The sequence below is a fragment of the Sorex araneus genome, chromosome 6, assembly GCF_027595985.1.
Source record: "Sorex araneus isolate mSorAra2 chromosome 6, mSorAra2.pri, whole genome shotgun sequence".
NCBI classification, from domain to species: Eukaryota; Metazoa; Chordata; class Mammalia; order Eulipotyphla; family Soricidae; genus Sorex; species Sorex araneus.
Window position 1 is genome coordinate 80,927,957 of NC_073307.1, and position 18,864 is coordinate 80,946,820.

At 38.9% G+C, this 18,864-nt stretch overlaps 1 protein-coding gene and 1 non-coding gene across 10 annotated transcripts in view; one reads left to right on the plus strand and one right to left on the minus strand.

Annotated features, from left to right (window-relative positions):
- Positions 1-18,864, plus strand: part of ERC1 (ELKS/RAB6-interacting/CAST family member 1) — a 518,184-nt gene that overhangs the window by 239,840 nt on the left and 259,480 nt on the right. For 6 of the 9 annotated variants that reach the window (XM_055141299.1, XM_055141300.1, XM_055141301.1 and 3 more), the window contains one exon: positions 11,461-11,592. The exons of the other annotated variants lie outside the window; for them this stretch is intronic. In XM_055141299.1, the coding sequence (XP_054997274.1) occupies positions 11,461-11,592 (132 nt within the window). The remainder of the gene's footprint in view (positions 1-11,460; positions 11,593-18,864) is intronic. 9 annotated transcript variants of the gene reach the window in all.
- LOC129406311 (small nucleolar RNA SNORA70) lies at positions 13,413-13,547 on the minus strand. Its single transcript, XR_008630922.1, has one exon. It is a non-coding gene; the product is annotated as a small nucleolar RNA SNORA70 (small nucleolar RNA).

Below are 18,864 nucleotides of genomic sequence, written 5' to 3' on the forward strand. Positions count from 1 at the left end.
TCAGAACATGTTAAAGTTTCTCTTGTAAGTGGTGTTTACCCCAAAGGAAATAGCTCTTAATATTAACCAAAATATCATGTCAGAGTTGGGAAAGGGCTAAGTGAACTGGGAGACGGTCACCTTAGATAATCTATGTGAAATTTGCAGTGATCTTCCATCTGTCATTGAAAAGGGAAAAGCTTATTACTAAGGTCAGTGATTTCTTTTTGATGATCATATTTTTTAGCATTTTTTATTTTAATTTGAGTGAGGTATTTAAGAGAGCAAAAATTGAATTTCAAATGCCAGTTTTCCTTTTGGCTTTCCTTATTAAATGTTTGGGAAGAATGGCTGGGACCAGAAGCATGAAGCTAAAGTGTTCCATAGCTTGAGATTGGCAGAACTGCTGCCTAGTGCAGAGTGACTGGTATTATGGGCTTTGCTAGAGGGTTCTTCTGTCTTGTTAGTTTGCTGGAGTGAATTTATTGTTATAGCTGTGACGTATGTTAGTCTTAGTCTCATTTGAATATAACAACCTCCTTATCTGCCGGAGCCATAGTCCAGCAGGGAAGGTGTTTACTTTGCAGGAGGCCGACCCTGTTTCGATCCCCAGCATCTCATATGGTCCCCCCAGCACCACCAGGAGTCATCCCTAAGTGTAGAGCCAGGAGTAACCCCAAAGCATCACCGGGTGTGACCCAAAAAGCCACACAAACAATTAAAAATGTTGCTTTTTTTTTTTTTAAGAAAAAAGCTTGGGGCTGGAGAAATTGCACATTGGGTAGGGTGTTTGCCTTGCATGTGGCTGACCCAGGTTTGGTTCCCCTGTGCATCGCCGGGTGTGACCCAAAAAGCAAAAAAAAAAAAAAACAAACAAAAAACCCTGCCTCATGTGCTGGAGGAGAAGGCAGCTGGGATAGAGAAGGTATCACTAAGTCAGTGATGGTTGGAGGGATCATTTGGGATGGGAGATGAGTGCTGAAAGTAGATAAAGGGCCAAATCTGATGACCTCTTAGTATCTGTATTGCAAACCATATGCCCAAAGTAGAGCGAGAGTTAAAAAGGAAAGTGCCTGCCATAGAGGCAAAGGGTAGGGTGTGGTAGGGTGGGGTGGCAGAAGGGATACTGGGGACACTGGCGGTGGAAAGATGTACACTGTTGCAGGGACAGGTGTTGATCACTGTATGACTAAAACTCAATCATGAAAGGTTTGTAACTATCTCATGGTGATTCAATAATTTTTAAAAATGCTGGAAAAAAAAAAAAGAACCTCCTTACCAGAGATAAGACAGATTCTTTGGAGCTTTCTATTTCCTCTCTTTTTCTTCTATCATTCTTTAAGAAAATAGTCATGTGAACCTTCTGCTTTGAATTCTTTTGTCCTCTGTAAATGAAATGTTTTATCTGACCTCTCTTAGTAAGTGTAGTTCATTTCGATGAGGACGAACATAATCCATTGCAGTTGAAACCAAATTCTACAGATTTTAGTGCTTTTAAGTGCTAGTGATCAATTTATGATGATAAAACATGCTATTTTACTGCCAGCACTATTCACGTAATAGCCAGAATCTGAAAATAACCCAAGTGCCTGAGAAGAAACTATGTTACATCTACGCCAGAAATAATTCTTGAGTGCAGAACCAGGAGTTCACCCTTGAGCATCACTGGGTATGCCCCCAAACCAAAATAAATAAATAAATTTTGTAACATTACTCTTTTTCTGCTTCTCAACTTTAATTAATTATAATGAAAATTCTTGGGGGAACCAGAATTGAAACAAGATTTTTGATTCTGTTTGTTTTTTGCTTTTTTGGGTCACACCCAGCGATGCTCAGGGATTACTCCTGGTTTATGCACTCACGAATTGCTCCTGGCGGTGCTCAGGGGACCATATGGGATGCTGGGAATCAAACTTGGGTCGGCCTCGTGCAAGGCAAATGCCCTACCCGCTGTGCTATCACTCCAGTCCCCTAAACAAGATTTTTACTCAGTGTGAGTCTACACGACTATGCTCATATTTTCTTTCAGTGGACTGTCTTCTAAAAGAAATGAGATTCACTAAAATGTGAAGACTATACTCTATTGTATAATCATAGTTATTGATTATCATACTATTGATAATCATAGTTTAATTGTGTTGCATGAATATTCTTTGGGTTGGAGGCACGGAGATAAAACACATGAGAGGAATGTAGAGAGCATGAGGGCCAAGGCTTTTTCTGGCTCGGGTGAAGAGCGACTGCCAGAGGCTACCTTTTATTCTATTTTTTATCAGTTGCATCCTAATAACTTCATCACAGAATTACTCACTAATGAGAGTACAGACAGTTATAGGATGAGCATTCATCAAAAGAACATCAGGGTATACATTGTCTTGTCAAAGCAATGTTGTCAAAGCTATGTTGTTACGATTAAAAATGTCAGAGGAAGATATGGAACTGGACATGTAGGTTCTACAGATTACGTCCCCCACATTCTTGTGGTTGGTTACACACAGGGCAAAAAGAAGGCTCATACTGATACTTGAAGGTCAATCCCGATTAAGAGAGGGGGAAACAGCTGCCTTGTACTGCCAAGATAGTGTATGAGAGCATGCTGTACTTCTCCAGGTCATCGGACTCACAAGTGTTTAGCTTGCCCAGTTAGTGAGAAGTGGGGCCTCGGTTCTGCTTCCTGCTTGCAGGGCAGCATCCAGAGGCTCATCCTAATGTCCTGGCTTAGCACCTACATAGTACTTAGCGCTCTAGGAATTCTAAAATTTTAATAATTAGGGTCTGAAGAGATCGCTGCAGCAAGTTGCTCGGGTCCGAGGTTCGTTTGTGTGTCTTTGGATCCTGGCTGTGTGGGAGCTTAAATGTAGTGTAAGACTCAAGAGGACTGAGCTCTCTAAACATTTCCCCCAGTAACTTTTTGATTAGCATGTCATTTGAGTATTCTGACCTGTTAAATAGATTACTTTTGATAATTACTCTAATCACACCAAAAAATTCAGTAGAATTCAACCCAGTTATACATTTTATCTATATCACTCCTGAGAGAATGCATATTTTGCCAGTCTCAGACCCAATGTATATTGACCTTTATCCCAATTTGTGGGAATCTCCTTAATATCTGCCTTTTGCACTTTAAGTATATTTGAGTTCAATTAAAATGATAGTTGGGCTCTATTTTAGTATAATCTCAGAGCCAAAGCTTCACTTTCCTAGTGAAGAGCATGCTATCAGAACAGGTATTTTATTCTGTCAAAAGCAGTTCTGTACATTGTTTTGCTGAGATCCAGCTGCAGTCTGACCTTGACACACTCGCAGTTGAAGTTGGCCAGCATTTGTGCCGCTTGGCTAATGTTTGATGTTAACGAGAACGATGTCATCAGCGAAGTGGAGGTTGTGTAGTTGCTGACCATCTATCTTCACTCCCATTCCTTCCTATTCCAGTCATCTCATGATCTCGAAGGTGGCATTAAAGAGTTTCAGTGAAATGGTATCACCATGCCGAACCCCTCTCTTTACGTCAGTGATCACTTCCTTGTAGAATGGTGAGATCCTGGTGGTGAATCCAGCTCGCAGAGGATCTGGAGGATCTTGATGTACTGAGTTTGAACACCCTGTTTGACGAGGGCTTCGATGACTGCTTCAGTCTCAGCAGAATTAAAGGTCTTTAAATCAATGAACGTTAGACAGAGCGACATCTTAAACTCTCGCGAAACTTCAATGAGTTTGGCCACTGTGTGGATATGGTCAATCGTGCTGAATCTTTTTCGGAACCCGGCTTGCTCACATGGTTGTCCTTCGTCTAGTGTTCTGTCTATTCTATTCAGGATGACTAAGTGAATAACTTGTAGATGATGGACAACAGGCAGATTGGGCAATAGTTGCTGATGTCATGGATGTCTCCCTTCTTGTACAACAGAGTGGTCCTGCTGGTTTTCCACTGGGACAGAACCTTGCATTCAGACAGGTAGCGTGTGAAGAGCCAAGCCAGTGTATTGACGAGTACTGGCGGCAGATTCTTCAGGTGTTCAGGTCTGACCTTGTCTGGACCGGATACTGTGCGCGTCTTTACCGACCAAATGGCGTGTCGGATTTCGGAAGGGAGGACATTGGGAACGACATATCCATCCTGTGGAATTTGGTATGTGGGCAGGTGGACATGGCTGTCGAAGACATCTGAGTAGAAGTCGTGAATAATCCTCTCCATTGACATTCTGGAAGATCTGATAGATCCATCAAGACGTTGGAGGGCAGTCATCTTGGTCTTGTAGTTGGCGAAGGACAGGCGAGCATTGTGAATACTTCTCCCGGCTTCTGCCGCATTGGCCAACACTCTGCTCTTCTCTCTTTGAGGTCTTCCTTTATTGCTTCTCTGCACAGCTTTGCGAACTCGGACGTTAGCTTGTGATTGCCAAAACCACGTTGGCGAATGAGCTCGAGAGTTTTTGAAGAGAGGCGTCTGTTTGTGACTTTTCCACTATCAGCATTCTTTGCACAGTCATGGAGGTGCTGAACCAGTCAATGTGATTCATCATCGATGTTGTCAACAACAGTATCTTCCCGCATTGCAACAATAGTGCCAAAGAGCTCCCAGTTGGTGGTCATTCTGGGAGTTCTCTTCTTAAACTTAAACTTTGCAGTCCTTTCTTCCCGCTCTGTGAAGTAGAATTTTGTACAAAGGAGATGGTAGCCCGATCCCATTTGGAATTTTGGGACAACAGCGACATTGGTCAGGCAAAACCTTCGATTGAATATGATGTGGTCAATTTCATTGTGGAACTGTCCACCAGGAAGCTCCTATGTCCAAGGTTTAGATTCAGCCTTCTGGAACTGTGAGTTACCATGGATGGTCTTGGTTGACATGATGAACTCAGACAGTCTCTCACCCTGTTTGTTCCATTCTAGGCCGTGGGTCCCAATGTGAGTTCTTTGGGCGACCTTCTCGGTCCTGTCTTGGCATTGAAATCATGACAATGATCTTGTAGAAGGTGTGGTCTTCTTTATAGAACTTCTCCAGCTCCATGTAGAATTTCTCAATTTTTTCTTCATTGTAGTTGGATGTTGGTGCATAGACGGCAAAGATAGAAACTGCTGGCAGTGAGCCACATCTATTCAACTGGAAAATCACTCTTGTTGTGTATATGCTTTATTGCTTTGTTGGTATGTAAATCTTAACTTCCTGAGTTAAAAACATTATTTGTCATGTTATCATCCGATTTGGATTGTTAGGCATTTGAATGAATCAATGCTCATGGCCAAGTTTATGTTGACAGGGACACCGATGCCACCAACACCTCTGTTGTCGCATGTTCCAAGGAATGGTTCTTCTCCAGTGTCGAAAATGGCATGATGTGATTGAGCCTTTCATTTCGGTCAGACCAATGACTTCCCAGTGATGTCGTACTTGATCTTCTGTGCTTGCACCATCAGATCCTTGATGGATGCTTCTGATGCCAGTGTATGTGTGTTGAAGTACAGACAGTCATTTTAGTCCTTCTTCGTTTTGGTAGTCTAGTTCATCCCTGAGATTTTATCAGCCTCTCCTTGCTCATCCTTAACACTACCGTATTGGGGGCTCTTTCAGTGTCAGGTGAATGAGGCCCATTTTTGTTACTGTTTTTGGCATATCAAATATGCCATGGGTAGCTTGCCAGGCTCTGCTGTGCTGCGGGCAGCCTCTCGGTAGCTTGCCGGGCTCTCCGAGAGGGATGGAGGCTTTTAGGGCAGCCTCCAGTTGCCCTTACAGGTGTTCCCATGGTTCACACCATATTTGAACCCCATCATATATGGTGCGGAAATTATGGAAAATGGGTATTAAGTGTCTTAAGGTGTGTCTGAAAAGTGGCCTGGAGCGTGGTGATTGATGGGTAGTGGAGGTAGTGGAGGTCGATGGATGAGCGATTTATCTGGCATGTGGCTAGGGTGTGTCGTCTTGGTTTGATTCCTGGGGCGCTGGAGATTGGAGGAGTTAGACAGAGGATCTTGTTTCCGGGTCTTGTTGAGCCTGGAGTCCAATGTAGAAAGGCTCGATCGACTAGGCTTCATTTTAATGAAGCCCACTGGACATGACAAATAATGTTTTTAACTCAGGAAGTTAAGATTTACATACCAACAAAGCAATAAAGCATATACACAACAAGAGTGATTTTGCAAACTTATATGTAGTGTGCCATACCCAAACTCTAATCTATTATTTATATAATTGGCTCCTGAATGCTTCAGACCCTCCAAGTCTGGATTGTCCTAGATTTTGGAGGGATTTAAGGATATCAGATCTATTCTGTGTAGATTTATTCAGTAGTGCAGACTGAAAATGGCATGACTCTCCTGATGTATGTTGAAGACTGGCAAATATGAACTTTTGGGAAAAAAAAAAGTGTGTTTAGGGCTTTAGGTGGTCCCTGATAAAAATCCTTCTCACTGTTCAGGCCACCAAGAAGCTTTTCCCAGAGGTTTCAGCGCTTATTTCCTCAAGCCAGAGCCTGAAAACAAAGCATCACGTCTCCTAGTTGCATGCTTTGTCAGTCTACATTTTTACCAACTCATTTTATTAACCACCAGCTCACATACTCAGAGAAGCTGAATGTACTAAGTTCTCAATGTGATCATTGTTTTCTACTCACACATTCAGGCTATTTTTTAAAAAATTATTTTTAATTGAATCAATGAAATACACAGTTATAAAGTTGTTTATGATTGGGTTTCAGTTATATGATGTTTCAACCCCAGCCCCTACAACAGTGTACATTTCCTACCACTAGTGTTCCCAGTTTCTCTCCCTCCTACTCCCCCCTCAAATTCTGGCTTTGAACATGTTAGAGAATTTTCCTCCAGACCAAAAGACAACATTTATTGTGCCATAGATGAAGTTTCGCAAGTAGAGTTATGTCTCAGATTGGGTAACCAAAATCAATTCAATACTGTTCTTATAAATGTTTTTTAAAAAGAGATATTAGCATAAAAACATGGGGGGGAATGAAAAGGCATTTTCAAAGCTCTTGATTTTGTGCTGTATCTTAAACATGTTCCTGAGGTAGTTAAGCTTTTGGTATCTTTAGAATCTTTAGAATAATTCTAGAGCTTCTTACAACATATATTCCTCTAAAAATTGTTCCTATTTGGAGTATCTCACAGTTAAAGATTTCAAAGGAATTTCTCATCTAATTTTGGTCCATTTATACAAATTATCGGCATGAAACAAAACAAAATAATAGAAGAGCATTCACAACCTGAAATTAATTCAGGATTTTACTTAACTTTTTTTTTTTAACCCCCAGTTAAGACTGTGTTGAGCTATATTTGTAGAGTGTACTTTTTCTTTGACAGTTACTGTACATATCTCAAGGATCCATTACCTCATTGATAACTATATTCTGAGGTTTTTTTTTATTTATAGTGTGTGGTTATTTTAAGGTAGTGTGCATTTTTGCCCATTTAGAAAGTTAAACTACATGTCTACTACAGGTATTAACCTTCTCCCTGATTCTTGTCTGATTTCTGCTTTCTGGAGATGATTTTTACCTCCATGGTTGTTTCTTCTGCTCTTACATTCATCTTTCCAAGTGATGTTCTTAAAATATTCTGGAACTTTTCATTAATTATTTTTTTATTTTCATTAATTATTTTCATAATTTTTATTATTTTCTTAATATCATATGCGAAATTATCTTATTTATAGAAGCCACTCTTATCATCTTTGCAACATCAAGATTTGCATTGTGGTCAAGGCACATAGTATATTAGGATTACATCTCCTTTCTTATACTTTTAGTATTAATTTGTTGGTCACAGTCATTTTAGTTTTGGTTTGTATTGGCCAATACATGTACCAGCCAGTTTTTCTTCTTTAAAACTAGAAAAATTTTCCCAATATTGCTGCTATTGTAAAATACAGGATCCCTTCTTAATTAGTCTGAGGGAAGCTACGTGTCACTTTTTTCCCTTGAAAACATTGTTCCTCACATTTCTATCCTCCACTCTAAACTACACTCTCCAGGCCGATGTGCATCTTGAGATTTTCCTCATCACTCCCTTGTGAGTTGGGCCACTTTTAGAGGGATCCCAGGCCTTTCTCTGTCTAGTTTTTGCTGCTTCCATTGATAGAGCACATCCTTTTTTGAAAGAGTCTGTGAAGTGAACTCTTTAAGGCTTTATATCTACCCTCCCACTTGTTCAGTGGTTTGGATAGTAAATTTTGGTTCAGAAATTATCTTTCCCTCAGGGATTGGAAGGCATTACTTCAGTTGTCTTCCAGTTTTCAGTGTTTTTGCTAAACACTCTATCATTCACTTTTAATTGGTTGGGGGTGATCAGTTTTATTCTTTCTAGAACTTCTAGAGGTCTTTTATTTTCTCTTACATTCTAAACTTTTAAAAGGGAGGAAAGGAGATGGGTAACTTAGTGGTAGGGCACGTTCTTATGTGTGAGCCCTGGGTTTCATCCTTGCCACCTCTCCTAATAGTGGACCCATGTTAAAACTTAAATACAGGGGAAAAAAGGTGCTTCATTGAAAGTGTAGGAGCAAGAAAGAATAATTGTATATTATAGCAGTGTTTCAGGGCTCCAGTATTTATAGAACTAAGTGGTTCTTTTTTTTCTGACATTGACTTAATATTTCATTAAATTAAATAGACTCACAATATTTAATATAAAGTGACTACCTTGGCTTATCTTAGCAAATTTTTTTTGATTGTTTTGTTTTTCAGCTACACCTGGCAGTGCTATACACACTTGGCTCTCTGCTATGTGGCAAAACTTGGTGGTATCAGGAGACCATTTGTGGTGTCAGGGATTCCACCCAGTCAGCTACAGCCGTATGCAGCCCTAAAGTCTATACTGTCTCTTTAGCCGTCCGTAAAAGATTTCACTAGGATTCCAAAATTAATTGGAGCTAAGTTTCATTTACATGGTGGATTAAGCAGTTATGTATGGACTTGATGATCAAGGTAATGATGATATTGCTTCATTCTCTGGTTACTCCCCTAGTTTAATTATTTCCTTAAGAGTAAATTGGCTCATACTTAGTTTTACATTGGGGTGTTAACATTAATTTATAATATCTTATGACTATTTAACAGCGTTCCTCTTTTTCTTTTTATGTGTGGTTTCACTTTTTTTTCTTTGTCCATTCCATAAAGATTTTGAACCAACTTTGCCATTAATTCCAGGAAACTTAAATAAATGACCTTGGTGTACACTAAACATATCTGGTTGATTCTGGGTTTTGAGGAAACTTTCAGTATGAAAACCAGTATTAATCATCTTCATTATGAGAAGTTACTAGTAATTCTCTTTTTTAAAATAAAAGATTTCGGGAGCAGAAATGTGGTTCAAGCAGTAGAATATAGGCCTTATATATGTGTGGCCCTGAGCTCAGTTCCTCTCACTGCACGCATGCTCCTCACCTTTCTTCTCTGCCAAGGACCACCTGGTGTGGACTAGGTGTAGCTAATAAATAATAATTAGTTTAATATACTACTGCTACTGATTTTTACTAATAAAGCCACAGATTTGTTTTTAATTCATAGAGTAGTACAGATTAAACCAGTTCACTTGGAATTATTTAGAGTAATTTTTCTGCTTAGGTTTTATTATTTTTTTTTTTAGCTTAGGTTTTATAGGTTAACTAAAGCCTGTGTGGAGATCTCAAAAGCATTTTAAGAGTGAAAGCTGTATGGGTCAGAGCAATAGTACAGGTAGGGCATTTGGCTTGCATGTGGCTGACCCAGGTTTGATCCCGGGCATCCCATATGGTCCCCGGAACCTGACAGGAGTGATTCCTAAATGCAGACCCAGGAGTAACCCCTGAGTACTGCAGGGTGTGGCACCACCCCCACAAAGAGTGAAGGACATAATAGCAAAAGCTCAATGCTGAGTAATTCACAAGTCGATAGTGGGAAGCATTAGTGGTATTTTTTATTTTTAAAAATATACAACAGCCTAAGATTTAGAAGCCCATGTTAATACAAATATAATTATTTTCTAGAATATTTGGGAGCATAAAATTGTCTTTTCACATAATCCTTCTATTAGCATTTCTTTTTCTTTTTTTTTAAAATCAGGAAAGTCTGCCTTTATTTTTATCGTCTTCGTTCCTTTTTTCTCTGGCATCATTTTAGAAATCCTTACTGCACACCACTGTGCATGGCAAGCCACATGAAAGCATGAACATTTCAACATATGAATTTTTTTTTATAGAAAGCTAAAGTACCCTAAGTAAAACAAAACCATTTTTGTGGCACTAAGTAACAGTGTTGTCTCTGAGAAGAACGAAGAAAAATTCTTCATTAATGGAATTATCCCTAAAGTTTTAAAAATTTTACTTTATAATTGAGTAAAAAATAAAACCCCAAAAGATTTACTAACTTTTTATTATTAACTGTTAACTTTTTGTAAGTTAACTAAATGATGCTGTTTCTTCAAAATTAGAAGAAAAATATCTGACTTTGACAGATTTCTGAAGACAAAGTTGCTAAGGACTCTTTTGTACCTTCCATTATAAATGTCAAGTACAGTATAATTAATTGAGAATTGTCTAGATTTGTCTAGATAAAAAACATGTTGTGGATTTCTTGCTGCTTGCAATATTATGAAAGTGAGAGAATGGTTTAGCAAATCTTTTTTGTTTCATATTCTATTAATGGCAATACTTTATTCTCTATCTTCTAATTCCATTAGAATTTAAGGAGAGATGTTTCTAAAAACCTGATGAAGTCAGTTCTTCATTCTTCTGAAATGCTGCTTCTTCTTTTAACCTTATTTTGAGATTTTTCAATTTACATGTTCTTAATATCCTGTAAGATTTTTATCTCTCTGATAGAAGTATTCACTTCCCCTAAAGTTAGTTTTAAACCTGTGTATCAGGATAAGTGACAATTCATTTGCTAACTGAATTACTCATCCTTAACCAGTCAGATCAATCACTTGTACCTCGTTTTCATTTTCAGTTTTTTTATGCAATTAAGAGCAAATACTGTCTTGTAAAAGTTCATAGGAAACATCTTTTTCACTTTGAAATATTAGTTTTTAACAGTTGTCTTATGAAGACTAGAATCTGAAAGACCAGGCTGTTTACTTAACTTTTTCAACCGGGCTTTAACTTTGCAGGGGGAAGAGAGTGTTTTGATATTCAGTCCAATTATTGAAGCTTCATCAAAGTTGGCTTTAAGCCCAGTTAAGATAGCAGTTCACAAAGTTTTGTCTTTTTAAGTAATCGTGCCTTTGTGCTTAAGCTGCCTAACACAGCAATTCTATTTTCCTGATACAGAGAACTAGTTCATCATACATTTTTCTTGCTAAACTAACTTCACCCTTGGCTCTTAATATACTTCCTCAGCTGCCTGCGCTTCTCTCTTCCTTGTTCTTTTCTCTGTGACACTATCTTTTTGGCCTGGTTTTACTTCTGAAGGGAAGGACTTTTTTCCTTAATAAGCAGAGAGCCCATTCTTAAACTAATTAGTCTACTTCACCGAGTCTTCCATCGTTTTCCAGGACAGTCTCCGTAAGAAGGATGACAGGATTGAAGAACTGGAAGAAGCACTAAGAGAAAGTGTGCAGATAACTGCAGAGCGAGAAATGGTGCTAGCACAAGAGGAATCAGCCAGGACCAGTGCTGAAAAACAGGTCTGCAATTTTGTACAGTGACTGGCAGTGTGGCCAGTACAATATTAAAGTCAGTCAGTGTCGTATAGGTAGAATGTACATAATATATCATTACAGAGTTTCAAGAATACTGCATTGCCTTGTAAGTATTTTGACTTTAGAATTGGAGTATCATTCTATAAAAACACTAATACATAGTATTAGAAAAGTTTTTGCATTATTATTGTAGGTTTGATGAGATGAAATGGAACATTATAAGACTGGGTACAGCTCTGCATTTACATTGGACAAGAAAATATATTTCAGTGAGACATTCATTTTAACCAACAAATTATTTATATCATGTTGTGCTAAAGAGCACATGAAATTATAGTAAGTGCCTAGATCATAGATATAATACGTGAGAGCAATGATGCTTCCTCAAGATACAATACTTGATCAATAATTCTCAACCTTGAGATGACTTGTTAAGGAGTTTGACTATTGTCGACTGTGTTTTTGTTTTTTGCATTTTTCTACACCCACACCCATGTTTTTAACTTCCTATTACAATGCTATAAACATTTTAGCCATATATTTAGAGATAAACATATTTCAAAATATACTTAGAAGCTTAAATTATAAAATGTAGAATTTTAAAATTTTGTAAATAAAGATGGAAGATACAGATAAAGAAATAGTTCTAACAAGTGAGGTATTCATGTCTTGATTTCCAACAGTGTAATTTAAGATTTGAATCTATTTCACAAAATCACACAAGCTCACGATTTCAGTTTCTTCAGTGATTATTTCTTTTTCATTTTTAAAAGTTGACTTTATTGATTGAGGCTCTGTGATTTACAATACTATTATTGATAGTTTTCCATGCATATAATTCCAATACCATGTCCGTCACTCATATTCAAATGCCCTTTCTTTCAAACATGTCACACTCCCCACCTCCCCACTCCCAGATTGTGTAGATGACTTCTTCTCTTTTGTTGCCTTTGGCTATTTGTGGCTATCTTGCCGTGTATATCCGTAGGTCCCACATATGCACAAGATCATTGTGTATCTATTCCTTTTCTTATAACTGACTATACTCAGCAAGTTATCCTCCTTTTCCATTTCCTTACTGAAGAAATATAAATGCTAAACACATGAAAACGTTTCCATTGGGAAGGTAGCATGAATATTATGGAGAGTCCTATTGATCAAACCATCAGTAATCAGTACTCTTGTAGGTGAAGGTACTGTAATCTCCACAATAATCCTTTTAAACACGGTTTAGTGTCACATGTAGAAAGACAAACCAGCGTGTTTTACTAAACCCTGAGAATCTTCATCTTTTCACACACGAGCACGTTTCAGTGCATTCTCACCAAATACCTTGTTCACTTTATTTTTTTTTTTTTTTGAGAAGGATATTTATTATGGTAGGTGGGATAGGGTGGTTGGGTGCTGGGGTGGGAAGAAGAGACCATTGGGGCAGCTCCAAGCCAAGGCTCTCAGGATTGCAGTGCCCCCATCTGTCCAGAGGCCCACAGTTAGAGATGTATTTGGCCCCACAGCCATCAGAGATGCGCCACTTCTGAGGCCCGCTGTCTTTAAACTCCTCTGCATTGCACTTGGGCAAACCCCACTTGTCAGAGATGTGGATGTTCTGGCAACCGGGAAACTTGATTTGGGCCCGTTGCAAAACTTCAGTCATGTGTACCTTGTCCTGCAGTTCTCTGCAGAAGGATGTGATGACTTGATCATTGTGGACTCTGGTCCTGGGGTTTTCAAAGACCTCCCTGATAACTGTTTAAAATCTGAGATTGGGGCCAGCATGAGAGCATACAGGAATGTTTGCTGCAAAGGACCATTTTCAGGGCCCCTTACAACAGCCCATCCAAGCCACAGGCGGTGTAGACTGCCCAGGAGGCTGCTCGCTGTCTGCAGCCACCGCCAACTGGACTCCACAGGGCACTTCCTTTTGGAATATATTTTAGCAGACTGTGAAGAGCTTGGATAGCAGAATGCTTCAGAGAAAGGATAGTACAGCATTGTTGTAGGATGAATATTGTACGTTTTAAAATATTCCTTGTCTCATTTTCAAAATGTTTACAGTTTTTCTTGTGTTCTGGAATCATTACTTATTGATAACACTTATATATCAGCATATAAATATTTGGGAAATTAATAGATAGGGTTTTTTTTTTGCTTTTTTTTTGGGGGGGTCACACCCTGCGATGCACAGGGGTTACTCCTGGCTCATGCACTCAGGAATTACTCCTGGCGGTGCTCAGGGGACCATGTGGGATGCTGGGAATAGAATCCTGGTCAGCCGTGTGCAAGGCAAACGCCCTACCTGCTGTACTATTGCTCCAGCCCCATAGATTATTTTTTAAGAAATCTAAAAATATGTTACATAGTCTGTCTCTTTGTTTGCTTGCTTGTTTTGGTTGTGTGTGTTTGTTTGGGGTCCACACCCAGCAGTACTCAAGGCTTACTCCTGGCTCTGCACTTAAGGATCGTTTCTGGCGGGGCACAGGGGACCATACAGGCTGTCCAGGATCAAACCTGGCTTGGCCTCTTGCAAGGCGCATGCCCTGCCTGCTGTACTGTCTCTCCAGCCCTGTTTTATGTTTTTCTAAGCTACTAGTGTGTGAGTTGGTAACAATTTGCTTTTTTTGGTAATTTTATAATTTAATTTTAATTTTTATTTTTTTGCTTTTGAGGTCACACTGGTGATGCTCAGGGGTTATTCCTGGCTCTGTACTCAGGAATTGCTCCTGGCGTTTCTTGGGGAACCATACGGGATGCCAGGATCGAACCTGGATCCAACATGTGCAAGGCGAACACTCTACCTGCTGTACTGTTGCCCCAGCTCAAATGTAATTTTTAGATAAATATATTTATTGACAAAAATATTAAGCAGAAAGTTCCAAGTTCCCGTATACTCCTCCTTTCCCCTCAGTTTTAATAACATCTTACTGTTTGCTAAAGCTGTTGAGCCAGTTTTAATACACTATTAGATCATAATTTGTATTTTATTTTATTGTTTGGATTGTAGTTTTGGTTGGTTTTTGGTACTCATATAATGTTGCATATAAGCCATTTATAGTATCACACAGAACAGTTTTTTTTAAAAAAAATATGTATATATAAACATACCACACAGTACATATAGTGCTATGTACACACAGTACATACACAGGAACAGTTTCCTTTTTAAAAAAAAAAAAATCTGGGATGCATAAACATATCCTGGGCTGCATCTGTTCATCCCTATCTCCCAAGTTCTAGAATTTTTTTCCCCACTTCAGTATTTTTGCCTTTTCCAGAATGTCAGACAGTTGGAATTGTACATTTTGTAGCCTTTTCATTTAGCCACTGCAGTTAAAGTCCTTCAGGTTTTTTTTATGGCTTGATGGCTTCTTTTGTTTTCTCTCCAAATAATCCACTGAATGGATGTGCCAGTTTATTTCATCACCTATTGAAGAACATCTTGATTGCATACAAGTTTGGACCATTATGAATGAAACATTTTTATAAACAACCATGTGCAGATCTTGGTCTGAATATAGGGTTTTTTAAGTTCTAACTACCTGGGAGTGTGATTGCTGAATTCAATGATAAGACTATATTTAAATTTGGAGGAAAATGCCAGACTGTCTTCCAAATAGCTATATATCATTTGCTTTTAATTGCAAGCCTTTTTCTTCCTCTCCTTCCTGTTTATTCGTTTTATACCATTCTGCTCCTCACTACCTTTCTGAACTGTTGAGTGAAATAATGCATGAGATCTATCATTTGGTCTCTCAGTGGTGTAGGGTATGAAGAATTTGATTTTATATTTGTTCTTCTGAAATTATAGACCCTTCACCCTCTGTCTCCTTCTGCTCTTTCTTCTGTTCTCTATATTTTTTCTGTTTTCTAACCCCACCATTAATTTTTCTTATAAGTGTTAATTGTCTTCACCTAGGTAATTTGCAGTTGTTTGAAATAACTTGGTGATGCTTTTGTTGGCTGTGAGCATTAGTCCTATTATCTTAGGTCCAAAAGTGATGTCTCTTGGCAGAATTTAGTATCTGAGATGAAATTGCTCCCAGAGCTAGTAGGAGGTATTTGCATCTTTTGAATTTTCATAGAACAAAGTAAAGTTATTTGGGAACTATATTGCTTATGATAATTATGAATCTTTTTTTGTTTTTGGAACAGGGCAAAATGCCCAAAGGAAAATTTAGTTTGGTCTCTTACCCATATTATTTCACAGTTTCCTCTCAATTCATGCTGCTACTTGTTAGTTAACACCCCAAATTTTAGAGAAGCTGTATGATGATCAGTGAAGAAAGATGCCTTTTTAGCCTCTGTTGGCAAATGTAGAGAGAGGGTATAGAATCCCCTGGGGAGACCCCAGGGCTCCATTACTTTTGCTTTGTTCCTTTCTACATTGGGTTTTCTTCTGAAGTTTCTTGTTACTCAAGTCTTTGCAAATTTAGTGTTTTATCTATTGTGAGAGTCCGTTTTTTAACAAATGAACCCCAAGGGAAAAAATTGTTCTTAGAAATAACCAAGATTTTGGGGCACAATATCTTTATGTGGTGCTACCATGAACTTAATTTTATGTCATGGGTTAATTTTTTATAGCATTGAAATAATATTTTAAATATCTTCACTGATAATCTTGAGTTAATCTTGATAAATTTGAAAGTGAGTTTACTTTTTGAGGCACCATTTGCAGATAGATCTGCTGGTTAAAGGTTTAAAATATAATTCCTCTGACTTTGTCTTAGGATTCAGTGTACTGAATTTATACCTGTTCCTAATGTATATTTTAAAAATGTTTTAAGCAAATGTATAGTCCACCCTTTCAATATAACTAACATTAAGTGAATTCTGAATTTTTTTTTAATTGAATCACAGTGAGAACAGTTACAAAGCTTTCAAGTTTAAGTCTTGGTCATACAATGATCAAATACCCATCCCTTCACCAGTGCACATTTTCCACCACCAAGAATCCCAGTATACCTCCCATCCCACCCTTCCTCCTGCCTGTGTGGCAGATGATTTCCACTTTACTTTCTCTCTGCTTTGATTACATTCAATATTTTGACAAAAGACCCACCATTCTTATTTGGAATTTTTCTCAACAATCAAACCTGCCGAAAAGGCATCATTAGATAATTAGTTTTATATTGTTGATTATGAGGAGCATATGATGTCACGTGGCTGCTATTGTGGCTGCGCAATTTTGGATTTCTGATATTTTAGTAATAAGTCTGGAGCCATTCATGGGCGGCAACTCGGGGCCTCATTGGGTGAGGAGAAAGGCCAGTTCCCCCATCCTGTGAATCCCTGTGTGTCTCTTTCCTGCAGTCTCATACATGGCTGTCCAATAGGCTCTGAAAGATGGTGGCCACTGTGCCAGTGGGGGCGGGGGGAGAGGCAGTGGGGAGGAACAGGGGAAGGTAGAAGGGGCAAACACCTTTCCCCACCCGGGGTGGCACAGTGCCGAAATTTAATGCACAGTCCAGATGCATTTCCGCCAAAAGTCACTGGGTTCCAAGATTGGTTTGTGTGTGTGCCTCTGGGATCATGGCTGTTCAGGAGCCGGAGAAGCCATCCGCGGCTCAGGGCCTCATCAGGGTGGGGAGAAGGGCCGGTTTCACTCCCCCTGAAATTGTTTTTAATCACACCTGTTGGTGGTCAGGGGTGATGCCCAGCTTCGTGCTCAGGGACGATGCATGGGGACTGAACCTGGGCTTCCTGGGTCCAAGGCATGCAGCCTGTTAATCTCTCTCCAGCCCCTGAGTTTTTAGTTTTTATAATTATGATCATTTTTCACAGTACCATTTTGGTAGTATTTGACTTGTATGCTGGAGCGTAATTTCTGACCTTGGAAGATTACAAGGATTTATCTCTAATGTTCTAGATATAGATTATTTTTTATTAAGTAGGAATTCTTAAGTTTTAATTTTTTGAATGAGTAACATTATATTATAATGTTTCATGAATGCATTTTTTAAATAATTTTTTATTTTATAAAGTAGCTCATAGTATTTCATTACATTTAATATCCTAACACCAATCCCACCACCATTACACCTTCCCACCACCATATTACAGATATTTCCATCCTGAACCCCAATCCCTGCCCCAGAGTAGAACTGAAATGATAGATTTTCTGCTGTTTATTATGAAAAACCACTGAAGAGGCTACAAAAAAGTGTCCTAAGAGGAAAGAGGGTAAAGATTGTTGTATTTCACACAGGGGCCATTAAGCCCTTCTATAACATGTTGTTAGAGGGTAACTTTGTGTGCTTATATATACATCACTGTTATCACTGTTACCCATTGTTCATTGATTTATTCGAGCAGACGTCAGTAACATCTCCATTCGTCCCAGCCCTGAGGTTTTAATAGCCTCTTCTTACTCATATTTCCCAACGATTGGAGGCTCTTTCAGGGTTAAGGGAATGAGACCTGCTATTGTTGCTGTGTATGGCATATCGAATATGCCAAGAGGAGCTTGCCAGGCTCTTTCATGTGGTTGAAGATACTCTCAGTAGCTTGCCAGGCTCTCAACATGAGTTTATTTGAGGGCTTTCTCTTCCATTGGTTTATTGTGGTTATGCCAGTACTACACTGTTTATTACAATCCCCAAGGCTCAAAACTATAAAAACTCTGAAAGAACCAGAGGAAAGCTTCATGATACTGGTCTTCACAATGACTTATTGGATAAAAAAGTCAAAAAAGAAAAAAATAGACATACGGGACTATAATGAACTTAAAAATTTTGCGCAGGAGTAAGCCCTAAGCACTTCGGAGTGTGACCCAAAGACAAACAAAAAATCCATTTGGGTCAGAGAGACAGTATAACCCAATTTGGTCCACAGCCCAAACACATGGTCCCTAAAACACCACTAGGGATCACTTTGAAGCACAGAAGCGGGAATATCCTTGTTATTAAGCACCACCAGGGTATGGCCCCACACCCCAAAAGCTTGAAAGCTGTTGTGCACTAAAAGACAACATTTTTTTCAAAAATAGGCCAACAAGCATATGAAAAGATGCTCAACATCACTCACCATCAAAAAATGCAAATAAAGGGGCCAGAGAGATAGCACATCTGGTACGGCCATTGACTGGTGGTTGCCTTGTAGGCGGTCAACCTGGGTTCGATCCTCGGCATCCAATATGGTCCAGAACACCGCCAGGAGTGTTTCCTGAGTGCAGAGACAGGAGTAAGCCCTGAGCAACACCCAGTATGGCCCAAAAACAAACAAACAAAAAAAGCAAATGAAAACAATAATGATACCCATAAA